General features: G+C 44.3%; 1 protein-coding gene across 1 annotated transcript; it reads left to right on the top strand.

Moving 5' to 3' along the window:
• Positions 1–12,345: 12,345 nt before the first annotated feature.
• On the top strand, positions 12,346–13,299 carry LOC121875306 (zinc metalloproteinase nas-34-like; the record flags this gene model as incomplete). Its single annotated transcript, XM_042379791.1, has 2 exons — positions 12,346–12,396; positions 13,204–13,299. Coding segments are annotated over 2 exons (147 nt in total), but the record flags the coding sequence as incomplete, so codon positions are not given.
• Positions 13,300–15,523: the final 2,224 nt, after the last annotated feature.

The raw sequence follows: 15,523 nt of genomic DNA, 5'->3' as shown, positions 1-15,523 counted from the left end.
GAAAATAGATTAAACATGTCAACAGAGAGAGAGAGAGAGAGAGAGAGAGAGAGAGAGAGAGAGAGAGAGAGAGAGAGAGAGAGAGAGAATATATTCGACACCATCCACCAGCTGTAAAAGGTCAGGGAGTTGAGTTAGAAGTGTTGAAAGTAATCTAACTCCACGACTCGACTCGAGACAGCCTCCCCATTCCTTCCTGACCTTCTCCTTCACTCTTCCACCCTCACCTCCCCTCCACTTCCCCCGTTCACCATCGTCGCCTGTCCTTTCCTCCCTCATATTCCTTTTAACTCTCCCATTTACCTTTCCACACACATCCTGCCCACGTCTCCCTTCCCTTATTCACCACCCTCACCTCACCTCACCTCACCTCCCTCAACACCTTCCTCACCACGCAGGATATCACAAGATGCTGTTACCGCTAGACTAAGGTTAGGGTATAAGTACCTCTGGCAGCATGTCCCTCAAGCAGATGTGAACATGACTAAATGTAAAGTGTGTGGCCAGACATATGGCCACACACTACGTCCTCGACTGTGTGAAGATTGAACCTTTTAGGGACAGGTCCAAGCACACTGTGTGTGGAATGACACAGCACTTGGTCTCTAATGACTATTTAGCCGGCACATTAAGATTGTATCCACTTTTTTGCACTTAGTAGCTAAGTCAATTCCCGTGTATAGAACCAAACACACAATGTGCTTGAATACCTCGCATGCATATGTCAATAACAAAGTGTGCGACCAGACATACTGCCTCAAACTCCGGTATTCACACAGTTGTGAATAAGTTACCCTTTATGTATAGAACTAAACAAAGAATGTATTTGAAATACTGTGTAACATTCAATGCCATAATATCCTGACCACTGGGGACTGTTATACACACCCTCTGTGATCTCTACTCTGTAATCCTATTGCTCTACCGCTCACAGGATGAATATGGGTGCACAATAAACTAGCTGCTGTCAGCGGCAAAAATTAAAAAAATCAACACACCCAGAATCCTCGCTGCCCGTCCATCAGCTGTACAGGATTCCCGCCACCCATTACCTGTCCACCCACCACCTGTCTAGAGTTCCCGGCCACCCACCCTTCGTCCACCATCTATCTAGTATTTCTCCCACCTACCATCCACACCACCACACGCCACCCACACACACTACCCACGTCACCCACTACCCATTTGGGCTACAAGATACTGGTAATTAAGTGAAAAGTCATCATCCTTCATATAGGTGAAAACAGTATAGATGGTCAACAACTTAAACTTTAACTTAAAAAAAAAGAAACGTCCCACACAACATCGGCATTGAACTCCAGGCCAGCTGAACTGTGGTGGTCAGCCGTGTTGTCGCGACGCCTCTACCACATAAACTTTATAAGGTTTATTTATTCATCTATAATAGGTATTTCGTGTGTTTACTCTTGTGAGGTGACCACAGTGTTCAGACGTATCTAGTAACTCGTGTTAAAAAAAACTTTATATTTTTCACATAATAGCACATAGGAAATAAATAGTAAGAAGTATATATGTAATGATGTACATATGAGTCCCGTTTGTACTAGTTGTCCGATGTTTCTTACTCGTTTAATATATTTGAAACTAATTTACAATCTCTTATTAACAAATTCTAATCAAACAATTCCCTCATAATGTAATAAGAATATTTTTTAATGGTTCAATGTATTATTACCAACGTATCGAGAAAATCAATATAGAATTTCTCAACCATGAAGTACTGTAAGGTGATGTCTCCGGGTTCCTTACAGTTATGTTATGATGCCAATTACTATGAAACTGTAGAAGATACGAGTCAGAGTTTAGGTAATGATTCATTGTTGATCTTGTGTTAAATATCATTACGAGATTAATCTATATATATATATATAAAACAAAGAAGTATGTCTGTATGTCTGTGTGTTTGTTTGTTTGTGTGTGTGTCCGCACGAGAATCTGGGAAAGTATTTTACCGATCTGTAGATGGATGGTGTTATATGTAGTGATGATGATGGATGATGTTATATGTAGTGATGATGGATGTCGTTATATGTAGTGATGATGGGTGGTGTTATATGTAGTGATGATGGATTGTGTTATATGTAGTGATGATGGATGGTGTTATATGTTATGATGGATGATGTTATACTGTATGTAGTGATGATGGATGATGTTATATGTAGTGATGATGGATTGTGTTATATGTAGTGATGATGGATGGTGTTATATGTTATGATGGATGATGTTATATGTAGTGATGATGAATGTCGTTATATGTAGTGATGATGGGTGGTGTTATATGTAGTGATGATGGATTGTGTTATATGTAGTGATGATGGATGGTTATATGTAGTGATGATGGATGGTGTTATATGTAGTGATGATGGGTGGTGTTATATGTAGATGGATGGTGTTATGTGTAGTGATGATGGATGGTGTTATAGTGATGATGGATGGTGTTATATGTAGTGATGATGGATGTTATATGTAGTGATGATGGATGGTGTTATATGTAGTGATGATGGATGGTGTTATATGTAGTGATCTCAAAAAAACTCCAACCAACCCGATCAGACACAGCCCAGACGCACACACGTAGAAAAGTCGTATTCCCTCCTATGATTTATAGCTATTTTGATCCTTAGGTTCTCTTTCATTATGGCTTGCTTTTCTCTGCATTTAACCTCCATCCAGTCCACCACACAGAGGTTGAAAAGTCGTATCCCATCCCACGTATTCTAGCCAATTTTATCCTTATGCTCTCTCTCATTACAGCTTACTTTTCTTTGATCTATAACTTTTCTAGGCTGTCCATTCTAACACGGTAGGTAGGTAGGTAGGTAGTCCATTCTAATGAGGTATGCCAGAGTACGATATTTCACACGGTGGCCTAGAGAAAGAGCCGTTTCTGCTATCTATATATATAAAACAAAGTAGTCTGTGCGTTCATTCGTCCTTGCAACCGTCTGTGCTTCCGTTTGTGTATCCCATCCGTTCTTTAGACCGTCCTTTCTACCGAGCGTTCGACAAAACGCAAAAAGGGAAAAAAATCGACGTTTCCGTGTTCACACACGCTGAATAAATATTGTCTCTTCATAGAAGTTAAGCTGTAATAGATAAATACCTTATAAAGTATATATGGTAGAGACGTCGCGACAACACTGCGGGGTTGACCATCACAGTCCAGCTGGTCTGGAGTTCAATGCCGTGTTTGTCAGGGGCGCTTCTTTTTTTTTATAGTTAAAGTTTAAGTTGGTGACCATCTGTACTGTTTTCACCCATATGAAGGATGATGACCTTTCGCTTAATTACCAGTATCTTGTAATTACCATTATTTTGGTCGTACAGTAGCATTTTACCCAATGAAAAAATCGCCCAAAGGGATTTTTATTATAACGAAAAATGGTCACTTGGTATTTTTTTACCAATGAATGTTCCTTCACGTACAGTAGGCTTGGTTGTCACGTTGTGATTTGTGAGTTGGGATTTATTTCTACCATACAGTTGTGTCTGGTGAGGTTATGTGTTGAGAAGATCTGTCAATGGGATTGTGTCATATGAGATTCGTGTCAGTGTGTCTCAGTGTACTATTCAAGAGACCCGTGTAAACCCCTCACGCGGTAACTGGGTTAATGAGGCAATTGCTCTGATAACTTAGAGGAGAGAGAGAGAGAGAGAGATCAAACACATGACACGTCTGACACACGTAACAATAACACAGTGACACACGGACAAACTGACATATTAAAACAGAGGCACAGTGTCATTTTGGCTGAAAACGAACTTACTCACAAATAGACACAATGGCACACGGGCACAGAAAGAACTACACTAACTTACAGCAACGCTGACACAATGGCACACGGGCACAGAAAGAACTACACTAACATACAGCAACGCTGACACATAGACACCCTCGACTCAAGTTGCCACGCTCTTGTCTCTAAAGCCAGACACAAATATGCGTGCCTTGTTGACCGGGGTGTCAAGGTCAAACTGTTGTGGATCCCCTCTCACATAGGCCTCATAAAACATGACAGAGTTGATGCCCTCGCCAAACTTGAGTCTAACAAAGACACCGTTGAATGCAATTTGGGTCTGTCAAAAAGAACCCTTAAAACTGTAAATTAGGAAAGAACTTATTGATGAGTTTGACGCAAGTAGACGAGTGCAAACAGGCACTAGTCGATCCATAGTTTACCATGATGAGATGTATCAAGTGAAACATGTATATGGAGCAAGTAACAAGATCACTAGATTACAAGATGTTGTAACCGCTAGATTAAGGTTAGGATATAACTACCTCTGGCAGCATGTTCCTCAAGCAGATGTAAACAAAACTAAATCTAAAGTGTGTGGCCATACATAGCACTGTCACTATGTTGAAATGCACTGTAGTTTGAGCTTTTCCCATCTAGTTATTATATATCTTATTTGTATCACTTATGTTACTTGTATATTATTTGTAATTCGAAACCCATTCCCCAAATATGTAACTGTATATTTTCAGCCTTCTGGCTGCCAAGCTCTTTCAATAAACCGTTAATTATTATTATTATTATTATTACACTTGAACACTACGTCCTCGACTGTGTGAAAGATTGAACCTGCTTTAGGGACAGGTCCAAAGCACACTGTGTGTGAGAAATGGCTACTTCATCTCTAATGGCAAGATAGCCGACATATTAAGATTGTATCCACTTTTTTGCATTTAGTAACTATATCAGTTCTCATGTACAGAACCAAATACACAATGTGCTTGAATACTTCTCACGTAAATGTGAATAACAAAGTGTGAGGCCAGACATACTGCCTCACACGCCTGTACTCACGCATTTGTGAATAAGTTACCCTTTATGTATAGAACTAAACAAATAATGTAATTGAAATACTGTGTAACATTCAGTGCCATAATATCCTGACAACGGGGGTTAATTATTATGACCCGTTGTAAACTCTACTCTGTAATCCTTTTGGGCTACCGCTCACAGGATGAGTGTGGGGTGCACAATAAAGTAGCCGCTGTAAGCGGCAAAATAAAAAATCAATCTCACTAACACCCTCAGCTTAAACATGGTGAGCTGTGCAATCATGACACGCCTCGATATCCACACCAGTCTTGAGGGTTGATAAAGGCGTACTCTCTCTCTCTCTCTCTCTCTCTCTCTCTCTCTCTCTCTCTCTCTCTCTCTCTCTCCTGCCCTTCACCATCACGTCACTATCTTCTCCGTCCTGGTCACTATCAATCAACAGTTTCTTCCCAACATCACTAACATGTACTTATAAAATATCTTGGACTCATTCTCGCTTGATCAGGTAGTCATCTGGGTTTAGTCTGATCACGTAATAAGCTGTAACAGGGTGGAGAGTAGGAGGAGGTAATAGGGAGAGGAAGGAGGAGGAGGAGGTAGAAAGACGAATGAGGTAATAGGAAGAAGGAGGGGGAGGTAGGAAGAGTAGGAAGAGTAGGAAGAGTGAAAACAGAAGATGATGAGGAAGAAGGAAGATGACGCGGAGGATAAGGAGGATGTAGGAAGGAAGAGGAATAGGTAATAGGGAGGAGGAGGAGGTAGGAATAGGAGGAAGAAAGAAGAACGAAGAGGAGGAGGTAGGAAGGAGGAGGAAAGAGGAGGAGGTACCTGACATCAACGAGGCCAGGTAAATGATTAACTGCTGAATATGCATCTTCGTGTTTGCTTATGTGTACCTGAGAGAATACCTGAGGTTGTTTGTTCGATGGTGCAATGTCTGTCTGTCTGTCTGTCTGTCTGTCTGTCTGTCTGTCTGTCTGTTTGTCTGTCTATCTGTCTGTCTCTCTCCTTTACCTTCCTTCTTCATATCTCATATATTTGTTCCCTCCTATCTGTTCCTCCCTCCTTCCATCCCTTCCCACAAATACATCTCTTCCCTTCCTTCCCTTCCAAACACATCCCTTCTCCCCTTCCTCTTGCACACACATCCTTCCCTCCCGCCCTCTTCCTACACACAGCGTCAGAGGAGAGTGTGTGCTCGAGGATTGCCCTTGTAACTGTATAAGTAATGGCATTAAGGCCAAGACAGCACCTCGCTCCCTCACACCGTGGTCAACAACACGACAAACTCCCACCTGGGGACCCTCACCTGTACTGTACACCTGCCTCCTGTCCTGCTGAGAGACCAGGAACGAATAAACAAGAAAGTGATGAGACAATAAACGAGCCATGAGGAGGAGGTGAGCGGGGGTGGTGTGGGGGTGGGGTGGGGTGGTGTAAGGGGATAGGGCAGGGAGTGTGGGGGTGAGGGCAGATGGGGGGTAGTGGGGGGAGAACAATGAACCTGGGTGGGTCAGGTCATTAAGGAAGGGCACCTCGTCCTGACCCCCACCACCTAGGGCTGGCTTGATTAATTAAATCTACGGTACAGCGGCCCACCTGGCTATACCTGGTGGTGAGGAGCGGTGTGTGTGTGTACCTGAGGGAGATGAGGAAATGAAATCGAGGGAAGGGAAATGATGGGAGGGAGATGGGAAATGATGGGAGAGAAGGGAAATTATATGGGAAAGAAGGGGAAATGATGGGAGGGAGGTGGGAAATGATGGGAGAGAAGGGAAATTATATGGGAAAGAAGGGGAAATGATGAGAGGGTGGCAGGAAATGATGGGAGGGAAGGAAAATGATGAGAGTAGGTAGGAAATAATAAGAGGGAAGAGAAATGATTGGAGGGAAGGGAAATAAAGAGAGGGGGTGGGAAATAATAGGAGGGAAGGGAAGAGATATGGGAAAGAAGATAAATGAAATCGAAGGAAGGGAAATGATGGGAGAATGAATGAAACTGATAGTGAGGGAAGAGAAATGGCATGATAAAGGAGGGAAATTAAACAGAGGGAGAGAAAACGAATTGAGATGGAGGGAAATAGAGTAAATGAGAAGGCAATGAGTGGAAGGGGTGTGAAAGGCAAATAAATAAAGGGAAATGGAAGAGATGGAAAAGAAGAAAAATTGAAGCTGTGTGTAAGAATGAACGTCCGTGGTTTGGTGGGGGGAGTACCGCGCTGGGAGGGGGGGGAGGGAGGGAGGGGAGGGAGGAGGGAGGGAGGGGGATGCCACCGTATGTTTGGCACCGGTCAACAAACAGTATATCTTCTCGACGTTGCTTACTTCAACATCCCAGTGACCAGACAAACACACACACACACACACACACACACACACACACACACACACACACACACACACACACACACACACCATAGAATCTAATACCCATAAACTATCACCACCATAACTACCATACCCCTACCATAGACACCTACCATAACACACTATAAGCTATTAACCATAGATCACCATAGCTACCATGAACCTTAAAGGAACCATACACTATGTGAGTTACCATACTCTACCATCTCAATTACCATAACAGTTATACCACACATCACATTATGTATATCCTGGTCAACCATACTATACCATACACTAATAACAGGACTACCATTATTACCATTATGATCTGTTTTCATTATCATCATTATACTCGTAACTATTATTATAGTTTGTATGTATATCTATCTGTATGTATGTATGTATGTATGTATGTATGTATGTATGTATGTATGTATGTATGCTATAGCAGTAGTTGTTTCAGCACAATAAACTCACACCATCACACCGGTACAGGAGCTAAGGTAAGAGGAGCCAAGAGCCCACGAAAATAATAGAGACTTATCCTTCGGTAACTCCAGGGACAATTAACGCAACAGGTGCACTCTACCTCAAGGTGATCCAGGTGGTCTCCTACTGTTCCCGTCCCCCTAATCTCTCTCCTCCCTCTCCCTCATCTCTTCTCCTCTCCATCTCTTTTTCTCCTCTCCTCTTCCCTCCCCTCCCTCCCTCCGCCACACCACGTGAGGTCCTTCATATCAACACCCGAGGACGAGTTACTACACCACGTGAACACCACACCACCTGGTGTCTCCATGACCAGTCCAGGCCCGGACCATCAACTGTAAACTCTAATAATTTGTATGTTCAATCATTGTTCCTTCTTCTTTCAGTAATGAAAGTCTTTTGTTAAACGACCCACCCACCCATGGGTTTGTATGAAATAAGTCATTTTTGTCATATACTATATATTTTCAGCCTTCGGCTGTAGCTTTAATCAATAAACCGAATTAATTATTATTATTATTATTATTATTATTATTATTATTATTATTATTATTATTATTATTATTATTATTATTATTTATTATTACTAAACCAGGCCCCCACAAGTCTGCCTAAGAATAAGTAATAACAGTGTTTTTGTGTGTGTGTGTTGAAGCAGCTGAAACTAAGACCCAATGAATGGAGGTTTAATGACCCTGGTGTAGTTAAAGCATCTCTTAATCCAAGACCCAGCTTAAACTACTAACAGATGAAACACACACACACACACACACACACACACACACACACACACACACACACACACACACACACACACTACTTTCTCATAACCAGGTACATAAAACAATCTTTGATAACAGATAGCAGATAATCCTTGTTGAAACAGCGCCAAACCCTCACCCCATAACAGGTTTACGTTAATGCCATGTCTTAACAACCTCCCCTCGCTACCATCACCGACTGTATTCCTTATAACAAGAGTGTGGCCGCCCGAGAGAGGTGGTCACTGTAGGTGTTAAGGCCCTATTTGAGATGAAAGAGAAACACTACTCATGGGGGAAAATATCCATCAGTAAGATCGGGTAAGGAGTGCACTGGGCTGCATAAACACAGCCAGAATTGACGTTATTTATGGTTTTCGTTAATAAACTGATATATGTATATTGTCACAGTATGCCGCCACTGTCTTGAGGAATCTGAAGAGCAACTACGGGATGCCTCGAATCTCTACATAGAAGTTAAAACAAAACCCTGATGACACACGCTGATTGTAGTACTAACAACAACAGCAACAACAATAATAATAATAAATAATAATAATAACAATAAAAATAATAATAATAATAATAATAAATAATATAATAAAATAAAATAATAATAATAATAATAATAATGATGATGATGATGATGATGATGATGATGATGATGATGATGATGATAATGATAATGTGATATACTTAAACAAAATCTCAGTATCTAGTAAATAAAATAAAAAATACTCAAACCCCAGAGAAACTATTTCAGAAAATAAAGCCCTGAAACTCTAGTTCGCAGAATGTGACCCTAAAAATAAAACCAGAGAATGTGGCCCAAAATATAACCCAGAGAATGTGGCCCTAAAAATATAACCCAGAGAATGTGGCCCTAAAAATATAACCCAGAGAATGTGGCTAAAAATATAACGCAGAGAATGTGGCCCTAAAATCAACCCAGAGAATGTGGCCACACTAGATGGTCTATAATATAATGTGGGTCCAAGAATATGTGGCCTTGCACGGACGGCAGGAAAATGGTTCTCCCCTAGACGTGACCTGCAAAGATCACCTTCACTGGGGTCTCCTGGCAGGGGAGGTGAAGGAGGTAACGAGAGACAAGGAGAGAATGTAGGAAGGGACAGAGAGAGGTGGAGGGTAGGAGCGGAGGTCAGGGAACGAGAGACAGGGGAAGGGGATGGGAAGGAAGGGAACGAGAGGTGAGGGAAGAGGGCAAGGGAACGAGAGGCAAAGAGAAAGGGGTATAAGAGTGGAACGAGAGGAATGGGGAATGGAGAAGGAAAAAAGAGACAAGGGGAAAGAGGGGGAAAGGAGGAGGGGGTGCTGGGGAATAACAAGTATGGGAGATCGTCAAGGAGAAAAGGACAATACGAAGAGGAGGAAGGAGGGACAAAGAGAAGGAGGTAGAGAGAGGGGGAAGAAGTGTGAACTGTGGAGGACCGCCTGGAGAAACACGGAGGGAGGAGGAGGAGGGAAGAAGTGTAATGGTGTGAAGAGAAAGAAGGGAGAGGAGGGAAAGGAAAGGGGGAATGAAGATGATGTGAACGAGGAAGGAAAGGAGAGCAGGGTGAGACTGAGAGGGAAGTGAGAGGGAATAAGAGGGAATTGGTGGATGATTCCGTAAGGCAGACACACGCACGCTCTAGTAAACAACGACAAAGAGAAATGAATGAGAGAACAGCGATAACAGAGGAAGATTAGGAGGAGGAGGAGGAGAGGGGGAAGAGGAGAAGGAGGAGAACTAAGTGGATAGAATAACTGGTAAAGAATGACAGGAATTAATGATATAAAAGAAGAGAGCCTAACGAAAACAATTTATTTCTCCTTCTCAAACCAAAACATTACTCAACCACAGCACCATAACCACAGCACCACTCAACCACAGCACCACTCAACCACAGCACCACTTAACCACAGCACCACTCAACCACAGCACCACTCAACCACAGTACCACTTAACCACAGTACCACTTAACCACAGCACCACTCAACCACAGCACCACTCCAACCACAGTACCACTCAACCGTACCTAACACGTACCACTCCAACCACAGTACCACTTAACCACAGCACCACTCAACCACAGCACCACTCAACCACAGTACCACTCAACCACAGCACCACTTACCACAGCACCACTCAACCACAGCACCACTTAACCACAGCACCACCATCAACCACAGCACCACTTAACCACAGCACCCTCAACACAGCACCCTTAACTACAGCACCACTCAAACAGTACCACTCAACCACAGCACCACTCAACCACAGCACCACTCAACCACAGCACCACTCAAACACAGCACCACTTAACCACAGCACCACTCAACCACAGCACCACTCAACCACAGTACCATAACCACAGTACCACTTAACCACAGCACCACTCAACCACAGCAACACTCAACCACAGTACCACTCAACCACAGTACCACTAACCACAGCACCACTCAACCACAGTACCATTCAACCACAGTACCACTAACCACAGCACCACTTAACCACAGCACCACTCAACCACAGCACCACTTAACCACAGCACCACCAAACCACAGCACCACTTAACCACAGCACCACTCAACCACAGCACCACCTCAACCACAGCACCACTTAACCACAGCACCACTCAACCACAGCACCACTTAACCACAGCACCACTCAACCACAGTACCACTCAACCACAGCACCACCAACCACAGCACCACTCAACCACAGCACCACTCAAACACAGCACCACTTAACCACAGCACCACTCAACCACAGCACCACTCAACCACAGTACCACTTAACCACAGTACCACTTAACCACAGCACCACTCAACCACAGCAACACCAACCACAGTACCACTCAACCACAGTACCACTTAACCACAGCACCACCAACCACAGTACCATTCAACCACAGTACCACTCAACCACAGCACCACTTAACCACAGCACCACTCAACCACAGCACCACTTAACCACAGCACCACTCAACCACAGCACCACTCAACCACAGTACCACCAACCACAGCACCACTCAACCACAGCACCATAACCACCAGCACCACTCTCAACCACAGTACCACTAACCACAGCACCACTCAACCACAGCACCACTCAACCACAGTACCACTCAACCACAGTACCACTTAACCACAGTACCACTCAACCACAGTACCACTTAACCACAGCACCACTCAACCACAGACCATCAACCACAGCCATAACCACAGCACCACTCACCCATAACCACAGCACCACTCAACCACAGCACCACTTCAACCACAGCACCACTCAACCACAGCACCACTTAACCACAGCACCACTCAACCACAGTACCACCTCAACCACAGCACCACTCAACCACAGCACCACTCAACCACAGCACCACTCAAACACAGCACCACTTAACCACTCAACCACAGCACCACTCAACCACAGTACCACTTAACCACAGTACCATAACACAGCACCACTCAACCACAGCAACACTCAACCCAGTACCACTCAACCACAGTACCACTTAACCACAGCACCACTCAACCACAGTACCATTCAACCACAGCAGCACCACTTAACAGCACCACTTAAACCACAGCACCACCAAACCACAGCACCACTTAACCACAGCACCACTCAACCACAGCACCACCCAACCACAGCACCACCACAACCACAGCACCACTCAACCACAGCACCACTTAACCACAGCACCACTCACCACTGCCACTTAACCACAGCACCACCAACCACAGCACCACTAACCACAGCACCACCACAGCACCACTTAACCACAGCACCACTCAACCACAGCACCACTCAACCACAGCACCACTCTAACCACAGCAACCACAGCACTCAACCACACCACTTAACCACAGCACCACCAACCACAGCAACCACAGCACCACTCCAACCACAGCACCACTTAACCACAGCACCACTCAACCACAGCACCACATCAACCACAGCACCACTCAACCACAGCACCACTCAACCACAGTCACACTTCACCACCACAGCACCACTCACCCACAGTACCACAGCACCACTCAACCACAGCACCACTTCCTTAACCACAGCACCACTCAACCACAGCACCACTTCACCACAGCACCACACCACAGCACCACCAACCACAGCACCACTCAACCACAGCAACCACAGCACCACAGCAACACTCAACCACAGCACTTAACCACAGCACCATTTAACAACAGCACCACTTAACCACAGCACCACTCAACCACAGCACCACTCAACCACAGCACCACACCACAACCACAACCACAGCACCACCAACCACAGCACCACTTAACCACAGCACCACTTAACCACAGCCACAGCACCACTTAACCACAGCACCACTCAACCACAGCACCACTCAACCACAGTACCACTTAACCACAGTACCACTTAACCACAGCACCACTCAACCACAGCAACACTCAACCACAGTACCACTCAACCACAGTACCACTTAACCACAGCACCACTCAACCACAGTACCATTCAACCACAGCACCACTCAACCACAGCGCCACTTAACCACAGCACCACGACTCTGAACCATTAACCCTGCACCGTGTAGACAGAAAAATATTGAAATTGAAACTCATCGGAGACTTGTTGTGGTGTATCGCTTACCAGGGCTGTTTACCTGCTGGAGTTAACCAATAAAATGGTGAAGAACACGACCACCACCACTACCACCAACAGTACTATCACCATCAGGACTATCACCATCCCCCACTACCAGGACCGCCACTATCACAACACACACACCGCCACCACTACCGCCACCATCAGGACTATCACCACCACCACCACACACACCGCCACCATCAGGACTATCACCACCACCACCACCACACCCTACCCCCAACAATAAAAGGCTCCACCCTCAACAATATCACCTCTCACAAAACTCTCAAGTCAACTCCTGAAAATGAGATGACCGACGATGCGTGGCGGAAACGAGACAAAGTGAGTGCCGCAGGAGGGAAGAACAGAGGTGCCGCAAGAACCCCTGGATGCGGGAGAGGGTACACGAAGACTTTGTTCGTTTAATTCGTATCACCTGAAGATTCCTCCCCCAGCTCATTTCACCTTCAGATTAACCACCCAAATGTTAACCTAACCTAACTTAACCCAATCTTCCGGTGACCCCGTTAATTCTGTGCCCTAACTTGTGTTAAGTAAAGCCACCTACTTAAGATTGTCTCATAGAGGGTAATTCCGATAACAATTGGGTCGTTAATTTTGTGTTTTAGCTTAATTAAAAGGGCCAGGTATAGATTCTCACCTTACGTTCCGATTTACGATAAAAATTCCCAACTTACGATACTTTTGAGAGTCAGTGTCTAGATTCACAAAGATTCTCTATCATAATTGTGTGTCCCTCTCCCCAAACTGGTACCAAGTGAACGTACTGTATCAAGTTATAGTTGAGTCACGGTGTAGTAATTTTCATATCATTTTAGGGGGATTAATTTGGCGTCTTAGGTCAAGTCAAGTCATTTAATTACGTCTTTACATCCCTATCTAAGAGAACACACACACACACACACACACACACACACGAGACCCCTACAGTAGCTAACCACGAGAGACGAGCAAACAGAAATCAGCAAATAAAAACAAAAAAACACTACTTCTGCATACACTGTGGTTCACCAGGTCCTTGTTGACACAGCGGCCCTCAAACAGCTGTAACAAAAGACCTGTCAGAGAGGAGGAGGAGGAAGGAAGGAGGAGGAGGAGGAGGAGGAGGAGGAGGAGGAGGAGGAGGAGGAGGAGGAGGAGGAGGAGGAGGAGGAGGAGGAGGAGGAGGAGGAGGAAGGGGGGGAGGAGGAGGAAGGAAGGGGAAGGAGGAGGAGGAAGGAAGGGGGGTAGGAGGAGGAGGGGCAACACTGCTTTAGGGGACCAACTGGATGGACAATTTAAAGAGCTGCTCAACAGGTAAAAGGAGGCTCACCTGAGAACCTTTATGTCTTGTTCCTGTAAATAAACCCAATGTTGTGTTGCAGTAACCTCATCTATCTATCTATCTATCTATCTATCTATCTATCTATCTATCTATCTATCTCCATCAATCCATCGAATTCCTAGTCAGTTTAATAGAGTCACATCCCACACTATACCTAACCAGATCCATCTATCCACCAACTCATCCATCTCCCCATGACTATAATAAAATCACCCCACACTACCACTGGCTCCATCCATCCATCCATCCATCTATCCATCTCCCCATAGCACTAATAAAGTCATCCCACACTGTCTAACTTCCATAACAACAGGAGGGATAGGGTAGGGTAGGGCAGGGTAGGGTAGGGTAGGGTAGGGTAGGGCAGGGTAGGGTAGGGTAGGGGACGATGACCTGTATTTGTTTGTGTTGTTTATCTTCTGGTGACGAGGGGAGTGAGTGGACGGCTTTCCCCTCACCCAGTTATTGCTGTCATTTCCCCTCGGCTCCACTACCCTCACCCGCCACACAGAATTTGTTGCCCTTTTCTTTTCACTGTCATAGTCCATTTAACTTTTACCAAGGAAACTAAATGGAAAAAAAAGGGGGAAAAAGAAAGTTAGCTATTTTAGGGTTGAGAAAAAAATAGGAACAAGTGTACATACATGTATACTATAATAATGTCGTGTTTGGTTAGGTCATGTGAGGTTAGGTTAGGTTAGGTGAGGTTAGGTTAGATTAGGTTAGGTTAAGTTAGGTTAGGTTAAGTTAGGTTAGGTTAGGTTAGGTTAGGTTAAGTTAGGTTAGGTTAGGTGAGGTTAGGTTACGTGAGGTTAGGTTAGGTGAGGTTAGGTTAGATTAGGTTAGGTTAGGTTAGGTTAGGTTAAGTTAGGTTAGGTTAGGTTAAGTTAGGTTAGGTTAGGTTAGGTTAGGTTAGGTTAAGTTAGGTTAGGTTAAAGTTAGGTTAGGTTAGGTTAAAGAAGTTAGGTTAGGTTAGGTTAGGTTAGGTTAATATTAGTCCTGTACATAAAAACAGATATCTCAAATTTCATCATCAGAATTTCAAGATGGAAAAGTAGAAAGTGATTATTTTGGGCACAAGGACAAAATGGGTTCTGTGGTGCAATATTTATGAACAAATATAAAA

The sequence above is a fragment of the Homarus americanus genome, unplaced genomic scaffold (assembly GCF_018991925.1).
Source record: "Homarus americanus isolate GMGI-L3 unplaced genomic scaffold, GMGI_Hamer_2.0 scaffold21301, whole genome shotgun sequence".
NCBI lineage: Eukaryota > Metazoa > Arthropoda > Malacostraca > Decapoda > Nephropidae > Homarus > Homarus americanus.
Note: the sequence above shows the minus strand (reverse complement) of the source record. Positions and strands in the feature narration are given on the sequence as shown.